Source organism: Aspergillus ruber (assembly GCF_000600275.1).
Source record: "Aspergillus ruber CBS 135680 unplaced genomic scaffold scaffold00027, whole genome shotgun sequence".
In the NCBI taxonomy this organism is placed as follows: Eukaryota; Fungi; Ascomycota; class Eurotiomycetes; order Eurotiales; family Aspergillaceae; genus Aspergillus; species Aspergillus ruber.
Genome location: NW_024467323.1, coordinates 30,016 through 53,865, shown reverse-complemented (window position 1 = coordinate 53,865; position 23,850 = coordinate 30,016). Strand labels below are relative to the sequence as shown.

Below are 23,850 nucleotides of genomic sequence, written 5' to 3'. Positions count from 1 at the left end.
ATTATCTTTCATCCTTTACTCTCGACACGAATTTGTATAGATTTTCCCCCAATATAGAAGGCGGTACAATCCAAGGCGGGGGTGAGTCATCAACCACTTTTTGCTCTTTTGAACCCCACGGCTGCCCCTCGGAAAACCACCCACGACAGCTTCGAATTCCGCAACAAATTCGCAATGTCTGTTGATTTTCCGGCTGAGGAGGAGATTATCCTCCAGCGGTGGAGAGAAATCAACGCCTTCCGCAGGCAGGTTGAGCTCTCCGAGGGCCGCAAACCCTACACTTTCTACGATGGCCCCCCATTCGCAACGGGTCTTCCTCACTACGGTCATTTGCTGGCCTCAACCATCAAGGATATTATCCCCCGGTACTGGTCGATGAAGGGCCACTATGTCGAGCGGCGATTCGGTTGGGATACCCATGGTGTGCCGATTGAGTACGAAATCGACAAGAAGCTGGGCATGTCGGGATTGGAGGCTGTCAAGAAGCTTGGAATTGAAAAGTACAACGAAGAGTGCAGAGCCATTGTCATGAGATATGCCTCTGAGTGGCGTGAGACGATCGAGAGACTCGGTCGTTGGATTGATTTTGACAATGACTACAAGGTACGTTCGTGCGAAAGCGATGAGGGAGGGAGAGGCTGACAGATCTTTGTGTGGATATAGACCATGAACACCGGCTTCATGGAATCCGTTTGGTGGGTTTTCAAGCAGCTTTTTGACAAGAACTTGGTCTATCGGGGCTTCCGTGTCATGCCTTATTCGACCGCACTCAACACCCCGCTGAGCAACTTTGAAGCTCAACAAAACTACAAGGACGTTCAGGACCCTGCCGTGGTTGTTACATTCCCTCTCCGCGATGATCCCGAAACCTGCCTGCTTGCCTGGACTACCACCCCGTGGACCTTGCCCTCCAACCTTGGTCTCGCTGTGAATCCCAACTTCGAATATATCAAGATCCTTGACGAAGCTTCCGGGAAGCACTACGTTCTGCTCGAGGCCCTGCTCCGCACTCTCTACAAAGACCCTAAGAAGGCCAAGTTCAAGATTGTCGACCGTTTCAAGGGAGCCGACATGAAGGACTGGAAGTATGAGCCGCTCTTTGACTACTTCTGGAAGGAATTCAAAGATCATGGTTTCCGCGTCTTGAATGCAGAGTACGTCACTGCTGCTGATGGTACCGGTATCGTTCACCAGTCTCCTGCATTCGGTGAAGACGATTACAATGTTGCCCTTAAGTCGGGCGTTATTGACGAAAACCGGGTCCCACCAAACCCTGTCGATGAACAGGGTTGCTACACCTCCGAGGTTCGGGATTTCGTTGGCCAACATGTCAAGGCTGCCGACAAGAACATCATCAAGCACCTGAAGGCAGCCGGCCGACTGATTGTTGATAGTCAGATTACCCACAGCTACCCTTTCTGCTGGCGCTCCGACACTCCTCTGATCTACCGGGCCGTGCCATCATGGTTCGTGAAGATCCCCCCTATCATCCCTGACATGCTCAATGGCATCGAGGAATCCCACTGGGTGCCCTCATTTGTCAAGGACCGCCGATTCTCCAGCTGGATCCAGAATGCCCGAGACTGGAACATCTCCCGAAACCGATTCTGGGGTACTCCTCTCCCATTGTGGGTCAGCGAGGACTTCAAAGAGGTTGTTGCCATCGGCAGTGCTGAGGAACTCAAGGAGCTTAGTGGGTACGAAGGAGAGTTGACCGACCTTCACCGTGACAAGGTGGACAACATCACCATCCCCAGCAAGCAAGGAAAGGGTGATCTTCGCCGTGTGAGCGAGGTCTTTGACTGCTGGTTTGAGTCTGGAAGTATGCCGTATGCGTCTCAGCACTACCCATTCGAAAACAAGGAGCAGTTTGAGAAGGGTTTCCCTGGTGATTTCATCGCGGAAGGTTTGGACCAGACCCGTGGTTGGTTCTATACCTTGACCGTCCTGGGAACTCATTTGTTCGGTAAACTCCCGTTCAAGAACTGTGTCGTGAATGGAATTGTCCTCGCTGAAGACGGCAAAAAGATGTCGAAGAGATTGAAGAACTATCCCGACCCTTCCCTGATCATGAAGCGTTACGGTTCGGACTCTCTTCGATTGTATATGATCAATTCTCCTGTGGTCCGTGCTGAACCTCTCCGGTTCAAGGAATCAGGCGTCAAGGAGATTGTCGCCAAGGTCATGCTTCCCTTGTGGAATAGTTACAAATTCTTTGAGGGCCAGGTCGCTCTTATCAAGAAGGCTGAGGGCGTCGACTATGTTTTCGACCCCAAGGCAGGAGCAACGAACACCAACGTCATGGACCGCTGGATTTTGGCAAGTTGCCAGAGTCTTCTCAAGTTTGTCAATGAGGAAATGGCAGGCTACCGTCTGTACACGGTCGTCCCCCGGTTGCTCGAGTTGATTGACAACACCACCAACTGGTACATTCGCTTCAACCGGAAGCGTTTAAAGGGCGAGAATGGCGTTGAAGACACCCTGCATGCCTTGCACACTCTCTTTGAGGTTCTCTTCACTTTGGTCCGAGGCCTTGCCCCGTTTACGCCCTTCATCACCGACACCATCTACCAGAAACTCCTCCCCCACATCCCTGAATCTCTTCGCGGTGAAGACGACCGGAGCGTTCACTTCCTTTCTTTCCCCGAGGTTCGGGAGGAGCTCTTCGATGAAGTTGTTGAGAGACGGGTGGCACGGATGCAGAAGGTGATTGAGATGGGCCGTATGTCTCGTGAGCGCCGGTCCATCGGTCTCAAGTCGCCTTTGAAGACCCTCATTGTCATCCACCAAGACCAGCAATACCTCGATGATGTGAAGTCCTTGGAGCCCTACATCCTCGAGGAGCTGAACGTCCAGAGCCTTGTTTTGTCGTCTGACGAGGAGAAATACAACGTCCAATACAGCGTGACTGCCGACTGGCCCACCCTGGGTAAGAAGTTGAAGAAAGATGCCCAGAAGGTGAAGAAGGCGCTGCCTTCGCTCACCAGCGATGACGTGAAGCGTTTTCAGAACGAGAAGAAGATCCTTGTTGATGGCATTGAGCTTGTGGAGGGTGACCTTGTGGTTAAGCGGGGTGTCAAGGAGGATGCTACATCTCAAGGCTTTGAGCCCAACGCGGACGCTGATGTCCTGACTATCCTCGACGCCAACTTGTACCCAGAACTTGCGGAGCAAGGATTGGGTCGTGAGATCATCAATCGTCTCCAGCGTCTCCGCAAGAAGGCCGGTCTGGTCCCTACTGATGACGTGAAGATGGAATATGCTGTTCTCTCGGATCCTGACCAAGTCGGTATTGACAAGGCTTTCGAGAGCCAGTCCCAGGCCATCGTCAAGGCTGTGCGTCGGCCATTGGAGAAGCACGCGTCTGCGGAGGGTAAGGCACCCAGTGATGATGATGAGGGCATTATCTTGCAGGAAGAGCAGGAGGTGCAAAAAGCCACATTCTTGTTGAGACTGCTGAAGCTGTAAAGTTTTTGTTATATTTTCGGATACTCCAAGTCTAAAGACTAGATAAAATTTTACGTGTTATTGACTTCTATTGCTGTTGCTCTCGCAGCGTAGCATATCATGATCCTTTCGTATCTCAATATACACAGCCCTTGCTAGCCCTTGCTTTTAGCTCTTCTTCGACGCTGCCTGTATATAGTTAGCCGTCGCCCTTACTTGGTCGAAACATACTATTTCATACCAGATAACAATCCTTCAACTTCAGAAACTCTTTGGCACACATGTCTTTGTGCACAGAGGTATAGTCGGCAAGAATGCACTTGCCATATGCCGCCGCCTAGACTGAATTAGTACCGACGGCCACGGGATATATATGCTAACTCTCACTCACCTCAACAGAGCACTTGGCCGTAGCCTTAGCGAAATTATTAATAGGCCTTGTCCGGGCAGTCATTGTTGCGACATGAGCATAGTGTAAAGAGAAACCACAGGTATTTCCGATCAACGTCAGAGGATTACCTCAGCAACCCACCTCACGTGACACTCCCGCATTCCGGTCGCGCCAAAACAAACAAAATGTAGTGATTCCTTCGACAGACAATTGGCATTTGGAACATCGCATGCGGAGTCCCTAGCCGCTGTGATACTTGACCCTTATCAGCTTGGATTGGAGGATTTCCTGCTCGCCGCGCAATGAATGATTTCGTTTCCCGCCTCTATGACACATATGCGAAGGACGCGCCTTAGGTCGCGGATTTTTCGATGCCTCCGAATCCCCGTCAGCGTAGAGCTCTGTCCTATGAAACCCCGTCTCTCTCGGACGAAGGTGCGCCGAATTCCTATGGCTCTAATTAATCGTAGCTAACAACGGGCACGTGCAGATGTCGGCCTACTCTATCAGATCATCACCCGCGCCGAGGGCAAGCCCGAAGCCCATCAAACGCCATTCCGGGCCTTATTCACGGCGTACGACGAGATCATTGACGAACATGCAGTGGACGCTGACCCAGGCCATGTCTGCCTACACTTCCTGTTCAAGATGGGGAGCAAAGGCATCAAAGGGGATACATTGTTCGACAAGTTCGAGAATTTGTTGCAGCACATGGGGATAGTGATAGAATTGGGCGACGAAACCGAGACGAATGAATACTACAACCAAAGTTCTGTTTATGGTGGTCACAGCGGGACTGTGACTGTGGATTATAACAATGGGTATTATCCTCAAAGGGATGAGGACACGGCGCAGCCGGCGCGACGGAGACGAGCTTCGTTTAACTCGATGTATGATGTTGGCGATGATCCTACGCAGAGGAGTATCGCGAATCGCCCTAGCTCGCGCTCGTCATTGTCGCGACTGGAGGTTGGGAAGCCAGTGTTCCTGGAATCCACGCCCAGACCGTCGCCGAAACGTCCTGCCGCGGACATCAGACAGCACGACTCGCCGAACCGTACTCAATTGATTGCACAATTTCTGGATGTTGGTCGTCGGTTGATAAGTCGATTCGATTCGTTGAAGCCAGCCAGAGATAATGCCGGTGACGAAACTCAAGTCAATGTCGGTGCGCAGGCCAAATCTGCCGTGCACAAAGATCGTTCTGAGAGGCTGTCGCGACGTCAGTCACGGAAGTCGCTGAGCTCCAGCAGTTCGAGTGAGGATGATAATGATGATGATGACCGTGGTGACGACGAATCAATTTCCTTCCATGGCGACGAAAGCGGACCGATTGAAAAGCCGGATGTCCCTCCTGAGATGCTGTATCGACCCTCCCTTTCGGATCTGCTGCGGGATGCTTCGACTTTCAATATGTATCGCGAGCGCGGAATAAAACGTCGCCTTCTGACACAATGGCTGAAGAAGGCCATCCAAAAACGGCAAGGTAGTGCCAATATGGAGATTGTCGCTGTCAACCGTGACAGGTCTACACTGCTCCGCCAGGCTTTTGAACAATGGCGCGGTATCATCCAGGATAAGCGACAAGCGGTTCGCACGGAGCGATTCTACGAGCACCTTGAGCAGCGCGCTGGGCGTGCGCGTGACTTGTTTCTGGTCACTAAGGCCTTTACCCATTGGGCGCAAGTGACTTCTGAGGAAGTCGCCCGAACCTCTGCTGCGCGCAGGCGCATCCTTAGTATCAAGTATTTCAAAGCTTGGAGGGAAATCACTGCCGTCAACGAACTAAAGGCCCAGCGGTTTGCAATGCGCAAACCATTCAGCACGTGGCGGAAACGGATCCAGCAAATCAAGGAGAATGAGACGACTGCCGCAGCTAGCCATGACAGAGACCTAAAGAATGGGGTCTACTGGCAATGGTTCTGGGGCTTCTGCGACCGACGCGCACCACAATGGTACGAATACCGCCTCAAGAGACGTTCCTTGTTATGCTGGTTGCGAAGTTTCCGTACGAACAGGGAACGGAACCACGAGATCGAAATCCGAAACCGACGGTTAGCCATTGGATCAGCATGGCAGACATTAACTCAAAGGTCCAAGACTGTTGCTGGCGCAGAGCAGGAAGCCGTATCCATGCAGCGGCACAAGCTTCTGACGGAAACGTTTGGCGAATGGAAGATACAAACTTGCCTCGCTCCGGCTGCTTACCGTGTCTCTCATATGGTCGACAAGCGGGTTCTTCGATCGGCATTTACACAATGGGTGCAGCGTGCTCAAATGGGCAAGCAGGCGAGAGAAATGGATAGGCAAAGGATCATGCGAAACTCATGGACAGAATGGAACGACCAACTCCGCTGCCAGGCTCTCAGTGCACGGATAGACGAACGCTTAAAGATGGAAACGATGTACAAGTGGATCCTGGCAGAACGGTTCAGCCTCATGCAGCGAATTCGAGACCAGCGGATCAAACGCGACACATTCTCGACATTTGTTGCCAGTATTCGCGGGACGTATTCTCGGCTCCTGCACCATGCAGATATACATGAAGACTACCGCAGCGAAGAACTTCTTCGGTCGAAATTCAGTATTTGGCGCGATCGGCTTGCACTCCAGCGACAACGGGAATATGCTGCGTTCGAATTCTATGCCCCACGACTACAGCAAGAATCAGTCGTGGCATGGCGATCTAAACAGCAAAATGTTGCGAGGCTGGAGGCACGATCAAAAGACGCTCGTTTCTATTTCTTAGCGACCAAGACAATCAAACAGTGGCATACTGCCACGATACAGTCGGCCAAACGACGACGACAAGAGTCGTATGCCTGGTTCCGAAGAAAGGTAAAGATGAAAATAGCTACACGTGCTTTGGACAACTGGCAGTCGTGGGCTGGACACATTGCTGTTCTAGAGCGGCAAGCATTCGAGTTCCATAGAAATAAATCCTTGAGTATCGCATCCGGGCTGTTCGGTCTATGGCATGACCAGGCTTCGAAGCGTGTTCAAGATTGTCATGAAGCCGAAATGCACTATGCCCGACAAGCTGCGTATGGTCAGCTGATGCGCTGGACTGAGCTTTATCTCAAGAATCGCGATTTGGAACTACAGGCCACTGACATGTACCGGGTGCACATTCTTGGTCAGGCCAACGCTTCGCTCCGCAAGCTAAGCCTGCGCATATTCCAAATCAACAGCTCGTCCGAAACAGCTGATTCACTGCGCGAGCGAAATACTAGAAAGCATGGGAGAGGCATGTTCCGCCACTGGATCGACAAAACACGCACCAAGCTCGAGGAACGAGATTCTTTCGCCCCTCTCGTGACACCCGCAAAACCCGGTCGAAGCTTCGACGGCACAACAGGCCGATCCGGTCGCTCGCTTTTCGACCCTTGGTATTCTGTCGAAACACCGTTTAGGTTGAGCGAGTTTGCCACGCAGTCCCAGGGTCCTGATCTCGGTCCCGGTCCCTCTGCCAGTCCATTAGCAACGCCCAACTACATGGCTTCGCCATCCAAACGTGCTGCGCGGGCACGAGTTCTGGCGCAAACGTCGACTACTCCCGCGACACCATTGTACACGCCGTTCGCTGGTCGCGTGCTTCGGGCTGAGGGTATGGCTGCGAAGAGTGCTTCGAATAGACGACGAAATGGTCGGGGGAGCGCACTAGGTACGAGTGTGAGGTTTGTTGATGAGGAACCTACGTCGCCCTCGGAGGGGAAGAGGTCTGGGAACCGGCGGACTACGTCTTAACGGCTTCATTTTGTCTCTTGTGGATTTGATTATCTACGGTATTGTTGTATATGACTTCTCTTTCTAATGGGCCTGCATTCTGGAATCTGGATTTGTTGATACCCTTTGTATCGTTATCATTGGCATTGGATGGTGTATAGCCGGCATCGTTTTCGTTATGTTTAAATGGATATGTACTTGTTCTTTTGGATATACATAGGGAGGAACATTGGGAGCATTGAGCGGCGTTAATGACGCTGGGGATAGACATTAAATATGAAAGATTTGACCGCAATCACTAGTAACTCTTTTAACAATTCTTTATTAGTCTCGGGAGGGTCAAAAGAGCAGAGGTGTATTCATACCCAACCACAGTAGTCTGCCTGCCAATACTCGGTGGAGCTATAGCGGACATTCATCGTCACCTCCGCGGCTCAGTTTGACTCGTCTACTTGTATTCTCCAATCCACAACCTCAACAATCACTTACTATTTACTACGTGCATCCACAATTCAACTTATTATAACTATCTACACCATCTGCAATGCTTCTTCCCTTCTCTTGAGCGCACGCAGCTCCATTCACCACCGACCACCGCCTCTATGCGAGCGGTCCTGCCGGGGAGACCCCCAGCGAAGCTCCAGTCGTTCAGCACCGCGCTGTGGGACGGTCTTCGCATTGTTGTATGCTACGCCTTTACAATCCTAGAAAAGGAACGTCAGCTAATATTATGCCGGTGTTAGGCTTACATCTCCGGCCATGCACTGGTGATCCTCGGCGGTCCGCAGAAGCTCCTACAGACGATCTACGTTGACGACACCGAGGCACTTGAGGCGGTTGCTATTGACGAGACTTCGGGAAAGATCGCGGTTTGTGGAGGGCCGGATGTGTTTATTTATCAGCCATATGGGATACAACATGAGGCATTGAAGGTGTGTCCTTGTCACTGAGCGCGTCGCAGCGCATGGGTCCCGAGAGAGATACAGAGACAAGGTACTGATGGATGGTACACGTTACAGTGGTCGCTCGCCCACACATTCCGCTGCGAAAAAGACGACGAGGCAATCCGGACTTTATCGTGGGGTTCTCCCGACGAGCTACTTCTCGGAAACTCACACCTCACCCTCTGGTTCCTAAACGACACCCCGCGACTCGTCTGGAAACAGAAGCTCGCCAGTCCCGTTAAATTTGCGCAGTTCTCCCCCGACGCGACTTTAGTGGTTACAACGGGTGTCTACGATCGAATCGTCAAGGTATGGCGACGACTTGCCTTTGGCGCGGACGATGCCCGCTTCGACGTCTTTTACCTCGCACATCCGTCAGTCGTTACAGGGATACACTGGCGCAAACCGTATCATCGGGAACAATCGATAGAGAATGTTCTGTACACTTTGTGTGCGGATAAGAAGATTAGAGTGTGGACTGCGACGGAGCATGTTGCCTCATCGGCGCTGCGGCTATGGACGCAGATCGATATGGAGGCTTCTGTTCAACCAAGAGATACGAACGATACGAGGGCGATGCGACGATACGGGTTCGTGTTGGATAGTCGGGACTTTTGCGTGGCCACGGAACGGGCTGTCCAAAGGGGAACAGGGAACAAGGGGAATCATGCGTTGGAGCACATTATCGAAGTTGCCAACAAGTTTCCGGAGATCTGCGTCGTGATCGATGGACAGGGTCATATGTCTGCTTGGGCGTTGGAAGATGTTGGTTCCAAGTCCCCTCCCGAATCGAAGGCCTTCAATATCTTGCACGTGGAGGGCCTGAACTTCTCGTTCATGCCCGGTGTTTCTGCGGAGGAAGATTATATCCAACTTTGTGCGTTTCAGAGCGAAACGTCTGTTGATTCTATCAGCATTCTTGCGCACCATTTTGATGGAAGAATCGAGTGGTTCGACTCTCAAGTCGACGTCCTGTTCGACCCAGCGCCGCGCAAAAACCGCATCTCCCGGGAAGGATCCTGGAGTGGACACGACGGACCGGTAAAGAAGATTGTCCGCAGTGCAGTTGGGAATACTCTTGTTTCACGGACGAATGATAGCCATGCCTTGGTTTGGAAGCAAAGGCGGCGAGGCTCGGGCTCGACGCTCATCCGACAGAGCTCGCTCTCTTCGGAGGAGCACATTCATCGCAGTTGTATAATTAGGAATGGCGATTATCTGCTTAATCTTCACCATAACGCTATTTCCCTTTGGGATGTTCGGTCGTTCTACGCTGAGCAGCTCCAAATCGAGACGTTTGAACTCTCAAGCAAGCCATTGTGTGTCCTTCATATTCCTACTGCAGAAAGGGACGCTGGGATTACCTATGTAGTGATCATCGGAACTGATATGAATGGCATTGCGTGGGAAATCCGTCACCCGACTGGGGAAAGTCAAACGAATGGCATCGGTTACACTCAGCAATGCCATTTACGACAGTTTTGCACATTCAGCCTCGATCCCAAGGAGGACATTTTTTACATATTACCCGTGGACCCTGCTGGGCAAGAAACCAAGATGCCTGGGTCCTTGGACATCTTTTCTCCTGATATAGCACTCTCATATACCAAAACAGGTATCATCCGGACCTGGACTGCCAAGGTCGATAAGGAAAACAGCCAAATCGACTGGCTCTTAACATCGACTGTGGAAACAGGCATCAATAACCCCTCCTTTGCAAGCGGAAGTTCTATCAGAAAAGCCGCGCTTGTGGATGAGGACCGTACTCGCTTGACAATATGGGATACAAGCGCCGCTCAATTGGAATATGAAGAGAATTTCTCCCAGCAAGACATCATCCGTGACCTCGATTGGACATCTACACCAGACATGCAATCCATCTTAGCAGTTGGCTTCCCGCACAAAGTCATTCTGCTCTCTCAACTCCGCTACGATTACCTCGACGCTCGTCCCTCCTGGACGCAAGTCCGAGAAATCTGGATCCGTGACCTCACCCCTCACCCCATTGGTGACTCCTGTTGGCTCAGCAATGGAAACCTTATCATCGGTGCTGGGAACCAGTTGTTCGTCTACGACAAGGAGGTAGATGTCGGTGATCGTCTTGTCTCTGAGCTCCGGATACCATCACGTGGCTCGTTGCATGTAGATATGTTTGAGGTCGTGAGCAGGTTGAATGGGCCGTTACCTGTTTTCCATCCTCAGTTTCTAGCGCAGTGTATTCTTGGTGGGAAGATGAATTTGGTTCATAGGATCTTGACGACGCTTCATCGGAAGTTGAAGTTTTATACGGAGGGGGAGCATATTGATAACTTTTTGGAGATGCCGTTGGAGGATTTTTATGTGGACCAAGATGTAAGTCGCGTCTCTTCAGTTCATTCGATTAATGTTGCTAATCCAGAACAGGCTCCACAAAAAGCATCCTCCAAGGAACTACATTCCTCACTGGCCGACTTCTCCCTCGAAGACGAACCATCCGTCATTGACGAAAACGCCGCCGCAACACTCAACGAGACACTATCCCGCATCGCCCTCCCACAACTCTCAAGCCAAGAACAATTCCGCCTCGTCAATACAATCGAATGTGTTGCAACAGTTGAAAAGCAACGACGCTCAATGGACGATAATGCCGCCCGCTATTTACTATTCTTCCGGCAGCATATGCTCCGCAAAGCGCAGGGAGTTGCGAATAGCGAAATGGTGTCGTGGAGAGAAATCGTTTGGGCTTTTCATAGCGAGAGTCATGATATTATGTCTGATCTTGTGTCGAGACAGTTTAATAGTAAGATGACGTGGGCTTCTGCTAGAGAGAGTGGGATGTTTATGTGGTTGTCTGACCCAAATGCTATAGTAAGTAACCCTCTTGAGCTTTTGATATGCTTAGCGACAGGTGTTGACAATATACAGCGCGCGCAACTCGAAATCGTCGCCCGAAATGAATACACAAAAACAGAAGAAAAGAACCCCATCGATTGCTCCCTGTACTACCTCGCCCTCCGAAAGAAGAACATCCTCCAAGGCCTCTGGCGCATGGCAACCTGGAACCGCGAACAAAGCGCTACACAACGACTGCTCGCGAACGACTTCCGAGAAGCACGCTGGAAGACATCAGCGCTGAAAAACGCATATGCGTTACTTGGAAGACGGAGATTTGGTTCGTCCCCTTTCCCCTAAGAACATCGAATGTAGCTGACGTCTGTAGAATACGCCGCGGCATGGTTCCTTCTCGCAGACCATTTACGCGATGCAACACATGTCTGTATAAATCAGATTGGGGACCTTCAGCTTGCGATTGCCATCACGCGCGCGTATGAAGGAGACGATGGACCGGTGTTGAAGGAGATCCTGGAACAAAGAGTCTTACCCGAAGCTGCATCCGATGGTAATCGTTGGATGGCGTCGTGGGCATTCTGGATGCTAGGCCGCCGGGACATGGCCGTTCGTTCGTTAATCGTAAGCCCATCCCTGCCTCCCCTCCAACCATGCAAACATATCTAACAAGACGAAACGAAAGTCCCCCATCGAATCCCTCCTAACCCCACCCCCTTCCTCAATCCCCCAGACCACAAAATCTGCCACAACAATCCCCCTCCACGCAAAATCCTACCTAACCAACGACCCCGCCCTAATCCTCCTCTACACATACCTCCGCGCCAAAACCCTGCAAACCCTCCACGGCGCTTCCCAAATCCCCCCTCTCACCGAGTGGACTTTTATCCTGCGCACAGCACGTCTATACGATCGTATGGGCTGTGATCTGCTCGCGCTTGATTTGATCAGGCACTGGGAGTTTCTGAGGGGGTTGCCGGAGCCGAAGAAGGCTAGGGATTTGGAGAGGGAACTGGGGGAGAATGTGGTTGATTTTAGAGGGATGTTAAGGAGGAGGAGTAGTTTGATTGTTGCAGATTTGCCTGTTCCTGTTCCTGGGACTATGTCTGGCGAGGGCGAGGGGCAGAATGTGAAGAAGAGAGAGGATGGGGAAAAGAAGACAGAAAAGAAGCCAAAACCGCCGCCTACGACGTTTATGGAGCCGGATGCGAATTCGTTGTTGGATAGTTTTGGGTTTTGATTTTGATTGTGTACGAGGTGTACTTGTATGTTTGCATGTTGGCGCTGTAGGGTTTCTTTGCCTTTAGTTCTTTCAACGTCAACTATGCGACAGCCCCGAGGAATATATTTTCAATCAGTTTCTATATTCAGTAGAACAAATAATAGCCTATATTAGATAGAGATATATTGGCGACTCATACTGCGGTATGTATGAGATACTTAGGCAAAATAAACAGCCTTGGGATATTTACAACATTTCAAAAATCACAAAACACTATCCTGTCCTGTCCTATATCCTGGCGCCAGGGCAGACTCAAAAATTACGATAACGAAAAAAAAAAAAAAAAAAAAAAAAAAAAAAAAAAAAAAGAAGGGAATAGTAGTGAATGTCGACAGTTGAATCAGAAGCATGTTCAGGGCCAGAAGAGAAACAAATGAAAGGTAAACAATTTGCACAAGAATGGAGAATAGACAATGGTCGGAGAATAGAGGAAGGAAAACAATATGGGGATATAAACAAGCTGTTAACAACGTTAGCCAAATGGCTATTGACTTTGACATAAACAAGTAGAACTAAGGATATGCGGATGTCTTTTGAGGTAGGTTGCAGTCGATTTTCAAGGCAGCTCACGACGACACATACTTTCCCGCCACCAACTTGCGAGCTGTGGGAACCTCATTCCAGGTAACAGCAAGCTGAGGTTCCGCGTCCTCGTCAGCAAAAGGATCAGCCTCCCTGGCTTCCACATTGTCCGAAGCAGCGCTGATACCCAGTCTTCCGCCGGCATCAGTCGTGTCGACATCGAACTTGGCCTCGACTTTACCCTGCTTAGGCCAGCTGCTGGACGTGGAAAAGCGAACCAAGAATTTACCATCCGCTCCAGTCTTGACCTCCAGTTCTGGAATCTTCCAGGTAACTGCGGATTGCTTGCGACGGAACGTGGCCCCTTGGTTGGGATACATGACAGCGTTGGTAGCGTGGGCGACTTCACGGGCCTCCTCGGGAGTTGTGTCGAGGTTCACCGTTAGGATGAGGTTTTTGACAACGACCGAGTCCACTGACGTGGAAGAGGCAAACGCTGGGTTCACGGAATAGAATAGGATCACGCTTGCTTGGAACTCCTCAATGTTCCAGGCGGGTTTGAAGATAATAGGGCAATATGCCGAGGAATTGGATGGGTCTATATGAATTTGGTACTTGAAACCAACCGTTGGTGACGGACGAGAAATGCTTGGAAGAGCAATGTTGTACTCGCCCCTCTTTTCCTCCGTCTGTACCGTGTCCCTCTGTTCAGTAACGAAATGAGGATTTGCTGCGACCTTCTCCAAGACTTGGAAGTTATCCAGGCGAACTCGAATGCTGTTCAAGGAGGTTTCAGGTTGCTGGTTGTAAGCCAAGGCGAGCTCTCCAACAACGAAAGATTTGGTCACTGCCCCCTCAGAGAACCATGCGCTAACAGTCTCAATGATGGACGCATTAAGACCAGGTTTGTGCAAGTCCTGGTGTATTGGAGGTCCAGTCACGGTGTGGCCTGATCGAATAGACGTAGTATCGGACATGGCGTGGTCCTCCGTGGCATTACTAGGAGAAGTCATGTGTCTCGCCGACAATGTCGGGGATGTTGGAATAGGGGCATTGAAACCAGCGGGAAGCGTGGATTCCTGGCCCGGTACAGGCGAGCTTGGAACAAAGACTGTGTTCCGGACATCGCGACGACCACGGATAGTGCCTGCATTACGCCTGATACCCGAATGCTGAGCACGCTGCAGAAGTCAGCAATGTGTTACCATATTGAGTTCATAGAACTCACCATCCTAAGAGTATTGGCCATATCATCCATCGCTTGTTTTGCCTGACTTTCATCTTCAAAGATTGGCTGTTCTCGAATCGTTAGATTCATGCCTTGCTCTTCTAGACTATATCATTTTTTAAGTTAGCGTACGCTGTAAACACAACTAAGAATGGATGGAAATACCTGGCTGCTTCCCTCTGGGCTCGCGTGATCTCGTCAATATTCTGCGGTCGTTCCGTGAAGCCTTCCGAATCCACACGTGTCTAGTTGATCGGTTAGTTTTCAACCTTATCAGCTTTATGGTGTCCGGCGTACCTCATTGGTGAAGATCCCTGCACCCAGAGAGGGTGCAGCTTGCGCCTCTGAAAGTGTTGCACCATTTGTAGCAATGGCGCTAGACTGAGGCTCCGTACTGGGTGGCGTCACTACTCCAAGGACTTCACGGTCCTGGGACTCACGTACAGGTTCACCGAAGCTATCCTGACCAGTGCCTGGGCGGTCTGCACCAGGAGGCGGTGATTCGGGTATCTGCATATCACGCGAGTCTCCACGCTTGAACGAAGCAAACGGACCGCGGTTTTTCTTGTCTGAAAAGAAGGAGCCCCCCACGGGTTGTGCGATACTCTTCCTTCTGCTGTTCATAACGGTACCGAGTCTCTTCAGTCCACCTAAAGGGTGCCGCGGTTCAGGTACTATGGGAAAAAAAATGAGCCTCCATTCAATGCTAAATTAAAGGACTTGTTTGATGTCTTACCAGGAGGTGCAACTTTAGGAGTAGGAACCGGTACCTCCGAGTGCTGACTTGCACCGTCATCGTGAATAGGAGGCGGGGCTGCAGCGGGCGTTGGCGTAGCGCTAGGAGACATCTCCTGCCTTCTAGCAACCACAGGCCTTCCTCCGTTGATCTTTGCCGCAAAGGTTTTGATCTCATCGGCAATTTCGACGTTGAGGAGGGCGTTTAGACAACTCTCAGCCACCTCGCGACAACGCTCGACCTGATCCGTCTCGTGGGTTCCGAGCTGGGTAAGAACATCCCGGAGATGATTTAGTCGACCCTCATCGACCGCCTGCAACTGTTCGAACACAAACGGGGCCCTTGACTGCCATTGTTGATTGACCTCCTCAGCCGCATGAATCGCACTAGCCAATTTATCCGCCCCTTTCGGGCCCTTCTCCTTAGCCTTCTCTAATTTTTTCTGGGCTGTTTCCATATTCTTCGCCAATCCTGCTAGATCGCTTTGGACGACAGGCATCGATGCCAAATCGCGATTTTTATTGCCATAGTCTCTTAGTGGACGCTCAACATCCTCATCGATCTTCTGCGCGAGGGTCTCGTGCGACGCAGCGACCGCTTCAGTTGAGTTGATAATGCGCTGCCAGGGCAATTGGAATATCCTGTTTTGAGGAAGCACCATCAGTATCATCGGTAGACACATGTTCCAGCGACATTCCGGCCTACCCGAATGCAGCACCATTTTCCAGCTGTGGCCGACTCGCAAGTTTTCGCAAACCTTGAGCATATGCTTCCTCCACTCTTCGTCGTTCCTGTCGCCAGAATTAAACCCGTTAGTTCCGATGGTTCTCGAGTCGTTTAAATCGGGTTTGGCGGAGCCAAGACAAAGAAGCACACCTGAAGCCAATCCGCGACGTCTGCGTTGACCTTAGTAATTAGACGAACGCGATCATTGAGCACGGCAGTCGCTTGGCTGGGCTGCAAAGAGGCCTAGAAGTAGAGAAACAAAGAAATCATGGTCAGTTATTGAATGAAGTGTAAAAGGGACTTGGGGGCCATACCAGCAAGGCTGGATACTCCTGCCGTGAAAGCTCCATAATCACTGCTCATAGGTAATTGATGCAAGCAGAACAAACCACGATGCGCATAATACAGGTGCAATTAAGAATAACAATAAACACAGCGATGAACCGGCATCAACGAGCGACCCCGAAAGAGAAAGCGAAAGAAAGAGAGACTTGGGAGATGATGACGACGGCGGAGGTGCTGGCCGGAACAACGCGTGACCCCGGCGCTAGTCCGCATCAGGCAGGTGAGCTTACCTGACGGTGTCATGTCACCTGACTGTCAGAGGGGATGTAAATGTGCTTGTTTGATTCGGTTACTCTTGTATCGGATCTGAAGATTGATTACTGACTGATCACTAAAGAATGGCTGATTGGAAAAAGGCCCTGGGCTTCATGGACCGTCTGACGGCCATCCAGTCCCTGTAAGTCAGCGGTGACCGAAGCCATATTTATATTGAGTAATTGCTAAGGTCGTCCAGCACTACTGCATATCAGCGGGCTTCGTCCTCGTCAGAATTTGTGGAGGCTCAGTCTCAAGCCAAGAGGGTTGAAAGTGAAGCTTATGCGCAAGCCACGTCCAAGGTCTGTTCTTTCCCCGAGGATTCCAATCACTTGCTGACTAGATATAGAAAGACTATGACCGAATATGTCAGGACGCCATCGATGCTGCCGAGGCCAAAGAATCAATAGCACCTACTATAAGTAGCCCGCATCAAGAGGATGAGGAACCATGGGAAGGTGGTCAGACAATTGGCCATTACAAATCCTGTTTTCCTCATTTCGATGGACTGCATTCAACCATCTATAAGTCTAAACGAGAGGATGGGCTTTTGGTGGCGGTAAAAGTGACTACGCCTCATATGTTGACGGCACCTCACGACGCTGAGCGCGAAGTCCGATTGTTGCGAGCAGCTGCCAGCCCGCATGTGGTTATTCTTCTGGAGACGTTCAATTTCGAAGGAGGACGACTCATTATAGTGTTCCCCTTCATGAAACATGACTTTGAACAACTGCTTCGTCGTGACATGCTAACAGCATCGCAAATCCGGTGTCATCTACGCGACATGTTCAGTGCATTGGCGCACCTCCACGAACTGGGGATTATCCACCGTGACATCAAACCATCCAACATCTTGCTGGACACTCCTGATGGACCGGCACGCCTGGCAGATTTTGGCATTGCGTGGAAGGAAGATGACAAAGGTTCTGAGCCTGGTGATAAGAAAATCACCGACGTTGGCACCACATGCTATCGAGCCCCCGAAATTTTGTTTGGTTTCAAGGGGTATGGAATTGCTCTTGATTTGTGGGCGGCAGGCTGCGTTGTTGCAGAGGCTGTGGCTGTAGGCCACAAGCAACTGTTTGACTCGGGCCCTGTGGGAAGCGACTTATCTCTTATCCAGTCCATTTTTGTGACTATTGGAACTCCAGACGAGGAGGTTTGGCCGGTATGTATACTTGACTCGTGTGAGAATCCCATGGTATGTTCATTGACAGCCAATAGGAAACACGGATATTGCCGGATTGGAGTAAGATTGAATTCTATAAATACTCCGGCAATTCATGGGATGATATCCTCAGGGGCGCTTCTTCCAATGGCCGGGATCTGGTGAGCAAATTGATAAGGTATGAAAGCAGCCAAAGATACTCAGCGGCAGAGGTACGTGGGCCCACTCTATGTCCCATTAAGACATACCCTGACATTTCGTAGGCACTAGCGCATCCTTATTTCTCATCCTCATCCTCGTAGACATACGAAATTAGGGATACTGCTGGTTATACGATCGGTCCGATGCCGATAAAAGTTTAAAAGCGCACATCTGCGGTCTGGCATCCGAGACTAAATCATAAAATAGATAAAACCCAAGAAGTTCACAAAAACAGCCGACATTATTGAGAAAGCGGATTCTGTATCCACTCTTGTCCCCGGCGTTTCAGGCCGCTTAGCTTCTTCGGACCCCTGGATTGTGATCACATTCCGCACCAAATCATGACTGAGGTCTGAAATCAGGGACCCTGACTCGATTCGCATTCCTTGAACATGCCTGGCATTGTGTACTTGTACTTGTGCTCAAAGTACTGTACCGGAGTATTTGCTGGTAGTTAGACGACAATTCCGCGCCGTCTGACATTTCGATGATCAACCGGCCAATGCGCAATTGCCAACGACCAACTGATACGCACTAAGATATGGACCCGACGACCTGATGCAGGACATCGCAATCTTAAGGACGTTGGCATCTTATCCGTATGTGGTTTTCACTCCGTCCCTGCCGGTGCATAATATTATGTCAACTCGCCTCCTTGTGATAAAATGAGCGCAAACCCTTTTTCTACCGTGTTTGACCAATCGCATCTGCCCTATGGCACATGTCCGGGGACAACACTTTCCGACAGAGCCCGTGCTGTGCTGGGGACAATGCGAGGACCCCCACGACCTGGCCCATGCGGTAGAAATGGGTCTTTGGTTGATGCGAAGTTACCGACCTGTCTGGGATTGTAATGTTCTCGTCTCAGGCCTCTTAATGGACTCTGAAGTAGTTCTTCCATTTAACTAGCAAATGACCAAAAAGGAGTCAAATATAGAAAAAGGAGTTCATTCCGGTCGCAGTAAGTTTGGTTTGGTATGGTGCTGTACCATGGATTGAGCAGCGGTGCCATGTAATACCGTCACTATACCAGGAACGATATAGTGAAAACCAATCAGAATCTAAAATGTCCATATGCACGAGGAGTCCCATGTACAAACTTGGCTATATCGGGCTAGTCATCTAGTATAAAATACGGTAAAATACAAGCCCTGATTGGCCAGCCCCGTCTCATTTCCCAAACAAGCGACAGCCAGTCCTTCATTCCAGTCCCTCTCTTTCTCTCTCTCTCCTTCTTTTCTCTCTCATCTCTTCCACTTCCTCGCTGCATACTATCGTCGTTCTTTTCTCTCTCCCTCGGGAGTTCCACCGTGTGGCTTTCTCTCTTTAATTACGTTCTCTGATTTGTCATTCTTTGCGCGGCCTGGAAGCTCGTTGTCCTTCTTTCAGTCGACTGGCTCGACGAGCGACCTCCGATATACTGCCAGATAGTCCCTCTGGAAGTGTCCATTCTTTTATGCTCACATTCTTTCTGACGCCCTGGTGTTCCTTTGCCTAGAACGCGGTTTCTGGATGTTCTAAAAAAGACGAGAAGAGAATCGGAACTACAGAAACTCAGCAATCCCTTCATTCTTCACGAGGATTTCCAGTCCCTGTTAACTTAACAATCAGCTTATGTTAATTGGTCTTTGTCGCCTAGCCTGACTACACTGGTCTTGAGTCGTCGACAGTCACCATGGGCCACCATAGACATTCGCACCGAGACCACGGAAAGCGCGATGGAGGTATGCATGTGGTGTATGTGACAATGCCGGCCGATTTCGAAGGCGAGATTGGAGGATACCAGACGGAAGTCCAATCGACCACGACGCAACGGCTGATGGGCGTTGGACCGGCTGTTCAGGCTACCCGGACCTCGTCTTCAGAACAAACGACGCAGACGGAAGAGGCAAAGACGGAAGTTACCCAACAGGAGACGCATACGACCAACAAGCAGACCACGAAGACCGAACTGACTGCTACTCAGACCTTGGCCACCAATACAGGCAATGCGCAGACGCAGACGACTCTTTCAACTGCTACTTCGGAGGGTGCGAAGACGGCTGCTACAAATGTTAATAATAACAACCAAATTGCAGCTGCGACTGCTGGCTCTTCATCTTCCCAGCAATCATCTGCTTCACCATCCACGTCTGCAGAACCTAACTCTGGCGCTATTTCTGGTGGTGCAAAGGCAGGAATCGCAATTGGTGTTATTGCCGCGGTTGGCTTGATCGCAGGGTTGATATTCCTGTTCATGCGCAAGAAGAAGACCGAGCAATTACGGGAAGCTGAGGATGAAAAGGTGTTTGGCAACCACGGTGCATTCCCGCCACTTTCCCGACGGACGCCAGAAGCAGAACAGCCCCGGACCCCAGCTGAACCTCCCCAACTGGAAGTCCGACCCATCACCCAGTTTGCTCCGTTTGGTGGGCACAGTGACGTTTTGACAGCCGTGGCCGCTGCTGGTACTGCCGCAGGGACCAATGCCGTTGTTTCGCATGGTAGCCAGTCGCCTCCTCACACGCCGCTTACAAGTACTACTACTGGGCCCAGAGACCCATTTGGCGATCCAGTGAATCCCTTCCAGATCCGCAATGAGCCTTCATCTCCAGACGGTACAGCAAGTTTGCACAGTCTGTCCGTCAAATCGATACCCGAAGCGCCCGAAACTGTACCTGATGCCACCGAGGCTCCTGGTCCTGCTTTTGCTACCGCTGCTGGAGGAGCTGTCGCCGCTGCTGGTGTTGCTGCCGCCTCTGATAGTAAGAGCGAAAAGGAATTGCCCACTCCGCCAATGGCTGAAAATGCCAAAAGATCAGCGCAGCCCGCCCGAGACAATGTGTCCGCGAATGCTGGTCGATCTCTCACGCCTCCTGAAGCCAATCCTTCGTCGAATGCGTCCGCTGTAGCTCCTGTTGTTGCGCCCGCCAATGCCACTGGTCCCGCTGCCGCCGCTTCTGGTCCCGGTCCTGGTCCATTGAATGTCCATCGTGTGCAAATGGAGTTCAGTCCTTCGATGGATGATGAATTGGGGCTCCGCGTTGGTCAACTGGTTCGATTGCTCCATGAATATGACGACGGCTGGGCTCTTTGCGTTCGACTCGATCGTTCTCAGCAGGGAGTGGCTCCTCGATCCTGTCTCTCTGCTCATCCAGTCAAGCCTCGTCCTCGCCCCCCTCCTGGTGGTCCTCCCGGTCCTCGCGGTCCTCCAGTTATGGGTCCCAACGGCCGTGCCATGCCTAGCCAGTCTCCCCGGTTTTATCCTAAAGATGGTCGACCAGGGTCGCCTGCGCGCCCCATGTCTCCCGCTCGTTCTATGTCCCCGGCACACCCTCCTCCTGCTGGACCTCCTCCGCCACTTCCATATCCGCAGCGCCCCATGTCGCCAGGACAGTTTTCGGCTCCACGACCGATGCCGCAGAGATCCATGAGCCCAGGACCATACGGACCTCCGGGTCTTCAGCGCCCCCAAATGCCTGTCAACCAACGACAGCGAAGCAATAGTGCTAGCAATGCGGTTGGACCAAGCCTACGATCGGGCGCGGAGCCGAGTCCCCTGTCAGCCCCATTGACTACCTCTTCGTCGGGAACTCAGAATGTCCTTTAATGCAAGGATCCACACAAGTCCATTCCTGAAAATCCACAACTACGTCCATAATGACAATCGTTATACCCGTTCGCTCATTGCCAGCGATGTAATTTTTTCTTTTTTTTCACTTCATTTCTTGTCTGATGGGACGATTGATGCTTAATACCGCTGGGCGGAACATGTCTTATGGCCATTCCAAGCGTGTAACGAGTGTTCACTGCTGTCTTCCATCCTTTTCACTTATGTTTTTCTATTTGCGATGCTTTATTAACTTTCGCTTGTATGTTGCGCTTCATGATGAGGCGAACTTATTGCTCTGTGAATACCCATGTTGTGTAAGATACTATACATATGTTGGTGTCTTTCCCACTATGTACGCTATCCCTCATATTTGACTGTTCAGCTCCGAATACAATTTATTCACTACATTGTAGCCCCACTGTGCACACTCGGATAGCTCTATCCCCGCCATCTTGGCTATAGATCTTAGCTCGAACATAGATAATCGCTGGCTGTAGGGCTGACTATTCCGAATGCGGCAACCGGTCCCTCATCAAGCGCTGACACAGCGGCCCCACATACACTGACATCGCATGTCATTATTGGCTCGGTTATGCTACTATTGCGGACCACTGAATCAGCGGTCGCTTCGGTAAGCGCAAACATCAACGGAGATGATAGTCTATCCGGAGTCATCTGGGCGCTTATTCTGGTTCTAACGTGAAAATGTGCGGCACAAGGATCGCCGTAGAGCCTTATGCTCAGCTTACGCCTCTTTTATGCGCACTTGACACGCATTACTGTGCATTGTTTGGATTATCGGGTCCGGAATAGGGCGATTGGAATCCTTATTTATACTCAGCGCCATCCGTTGACTTTTTGAGTACTAATTCCTCTGATTCTCATTCAAATTGACAAGCCTTGCTAACAAGATGCAAGACCCTGAGAAGAAACCACAGCCAGTGGAGGCAGCTCCGTCCACCGCGGACAAGCCTCTCTTCCCAGAGACAGACCTCTCCTGCGGCATCGTGGGTTGGGACGGACAAGACGACCCTACCAATCCGCAGAACTTCTCGCCAACGAAGAAATGGAGTTTGTTGGCGCTAATCAGCTCGGTGACGCTGATCTCGCCGCTCGCGTCGAGCATGTTCTCGCCGGCAGTGGGTTATATGGCGGCGGAGTTTGGAGAGAGTGATCAGACGTTGTTGGCTTTCAGTGTTAGTATTTTTTTGCTGGGGTATACGGTAAGTTCCTTTTTCCCTCTTATTTACGATGACTATGCTAATATAGGTGACAGTTCGGCCCCCTACTCCTCGCCCCCCTCAGTGAAATCTACGGCCGTCGAATCGTGCTTAGCTGTGCCAATTGGTTCTTCGTCGCTTGGCAAATTGGATGCGCCCTGGCCCCGAATCTCCCTTCCTTAGTTGTGTTCCGATTCCTTGCGGGTATGGGAGGTGTTGGGTGCCTTACTCTCGGAGCGGGTGTCATTGCGGACCTGTTTCCCGTTGAGAAGCGCGGAATGGCAACGTCTATCTGGGCCATGGGACCGCTTATTGGGCCTGTTGTTGGACCAATTTGTGGTGGATTTATCGGCGAGGAGATTGGATGGAGATGGGTGTTTTGGATCCTGTTGATTGCTGGTGCCCTGCTGTCGTTTGGCATCGAGTGTCTCAACCGCGAGACCTACGCCCCGGTCCTTCTACGCTGGAAAACAGCCAAACTAGCCAAAGAAACTGGCCGCACCGATCTCCGCAGTGCCTACGAAGCCGACAAAGAATCTGCTTCCCTCCCCAACGTACTCCGCCAAGGCATGCGCCGCCCCGTCCTCCTCTTCTTCAAATCCCCCATCGTCTTCCTCCTCTCCACCTACATGGCCTTCATCTACGGCCTCCTTTACCTCTTTTTCACAACTATTTCCTCCGTCTTCCAAGAGAATTACGGCTTCTCTACGGGCCTCTCGGGCCTCGCCTACCTAGGCATCGGAGTTGGCTTCATGACGGGCCTAGCCGCCGTCGCAATCACAAATGACAAAGTTGTCATGACCCTAACCGCCCGCAATAACAACAAATACCAGCCCGAGTTCCGTCTTCCGGCCATGATCATCTTCGCCTGCATCCTCCCCATCAGTTTCTTCTGGTACGGCTGGACAGCTGATAAACACGTACACTGGATCGTGCCTATCATCGGCATGTTCCCGTTCGGCGTGGGCATGATGGGTATATACATGCCTATCCAGATGTATATTATTGATTGTTACCCGACGCATGCGGCGTCTGGAAATGCGACGTTGACAGCGACGAGATCGTTACTTGGGGCGCTGTTGCCGTTGGCGGGGCCGAAAATGTTTGCGAGCTTGGGGCTGGGATGGGGAAATTCGATGTTGGGTTTTATTGCGTTGGCGTTTTTGCCGGCGCCGATTATTTTTAATCGGTATGGACAGAGGATTAGGGAGAGGTTTCCGCTTAAGCTGTGAAGCTTGACG

General features: G+C 51.1%; 8 protein-coding genes across 8 annotated transcripts; 6 read left to right on the top strand and 2 right to left on the bottom strand.

Moving 5' to 3' along the window:
- Nucleotides 1–174: 174 nt before the first annotated feature.
- On the top strand, nucleotides 175–3,468 carry EURHEDRAFT_462755 (isoleucine--tRNA ligase ILS1; the record flags this gene model as incomplete). Its single annotated transcript, XM_040784825.1, has 2 exons — nucleotides 175–603; nucleotides 664–3,468. 2 exons carry the CDS (start codon nucleotides 175–177, stop codon nucleotides 3,466–3,468), a joined length of 3,234 nt encoding a protein of 1,077 aa, XP_040636013.1.
- A 214-nt stretch (nucleotides 3,469–3,682) lies between these two features.
- On the bottom strand, nucleotides 3,683–3,901 carry EURHEDRAFT_462732 (uncharacterized protein; the record flags this gene model as incomplete). Its single annotated transcript, XM_040784822.1, has 2 exons — nucleotides 3,683–3,784; nucleotides 3,839–3,901. 2 exons carry the CDS (start codon nucleotides 3,899–3,901, stop codon nucleotides 3,683–3,685), a joined length of 165 nt encoding a protein of 54 aa, XP_040636012.1.
- A 101-nt stretch (nucleotides 3,902–4,002) lies between these two features.
- EURHEDRAFT_525496 (Sfi1 family protein) lies at nucleotides 4,003–7,857 on the top strand. The gene is made up of 2 exons (XM_040786950.1): nucleotides 4,003–4,273; nucleotides 4,329–7,857. The coding sequence occupies exons 1-2, from the start codon at nucleotides 4,210–4,212 to the stop codon at nucleotides 7,583–7,585; spliced, it is 3,321 nt and encodes a 1,106-aa protein (XP_040636011.1). The 5' UTR covers nucleotides 4,003–4,209; the 3' UTR covers nucleotides 7,586–7,857.
- Nucleotides 7,858–8,023: 166 nt separating this feature from the next.
- Nucleotides 8,024–12,848, top strand: EURHEDRAFT_415445 (WD repeat protein). The gene is made up of 7 exons (XM_040782691.1): nucleotides 8,024–8,247; nucleotides 8,308–8,496; nucleotides 8,584–10,860; nucleotides 10,912–11,355; nucleotides 11,413–11,659; nucleotides 11,708–11,958; nucleotides 12,020–12,848. Exons 1-7 carry the CDS (start codon nucleotides 8,167–8,169, stop codon nucleotides 12,572–12,574), a joined length of 4,044 nt encoding a protein of 1,347 aa, XP_040636010.1. The 5' UTR covers nucleotides 8,024–8,166; the 3' UTR covers nucleotides 12,575–12,848.
- Nucleotides 12,849–12,902: 54 nt separating this feature from the next.
- On the bottom strand, nucleotides 12,903–16,290 carry EURHEDRAFT_415444 (uncharacterized protein). Its single transcript, XM_040782690.1, has 8 exons — nucleotides 16,143–16,290; nucleotides 15,979–16,071; nucleotides 15,808–15,893; nucleotides 15,103–15,743; nucleotides 14,664–15,040; nucleotides 14,532–14,611; nucleotides 14,367–14,472; nucleotides 12,903–14,319 (listed from the first exon to the last, which is right to left on the bottom strand). The coding sequence occupies exons 1-8, from the start codon at nucleotides 16,176–16,178 to the stop codon at nucleotides 13,183–13,185; spliced, it is 2,556 nt and encodes an 851-aa protein (XP_040636009.1). The 5' UTR covers nucleotides 16,179–16,290; the 3' UTR covers nucleotides 12,903–13,182.
- A 221-nt stretch (nucleotides 16,291–16,511) lies between these two features.
- Nucleotides 16,512–17,898, top strand: EURHEDRAFT_380129 (putative cell division protein kinase (Ctk1); the record flags this gene model as incomplete). The annotated part of the gene is made up of 5 exons (XM_040779250.1): nucleotides 16,512–16,570; nucleotides 16,628–16,730; nucleotides 16,778–17,596; nucleotides 17,653–17,808; nucleotides 17,860–17,898. 5 exons carry the CDS (start codon nucleotides 16,512–16,514, stop codon nucleotides 17,896–17,898), a joined length of 1,176 nt encoding a protein of 391 aa, XP_040636008.1.
- A 1,142-nt stretch (nucleotides 17,899–19,040) lies between these two features.
- EURHEDRAFT_415441 (SH3 domain protein) lies at nucleotides 19,041–21,807 on the top strand. Its single transcript, XM_040782689.1, has one exon. The coding sequence runs from the start codon at nucleotides 19,473–19,475 to the stop codon at nucleotides 21,384–21,386; it is 1,914 nt and encodes a 637-aa protein (XP_040636007.1). The 5' UTR covers nucleotides 19,041–19,472; the 3' UTR covers nucleotides 21,387–21,807.
- Nucleotides 21,808–22,300: 493 nt separating this feature from the next.
- EURHEDRAFT_462746 (MFS transporter) lies at nucleotides 22,301–23,841 on the top strand (the record flags this gene model as incomplete). Its single annotated transcript, XM_040784824.1, has 2 exons — nucleotides 22,301–22,612; nucleotides 22,666–23,841. The coding sequence occupies 2 exons, from the start codon at nucleotides 22,301–22,303 to the stop codon at nucleotides 23,839–23,841; spliced, it is 1,488 nt and encodes a 495-aa protein (XP_040636006.1).
- Nucleotides 23,842–23,850: the final 9 nt, after the last annotated feature.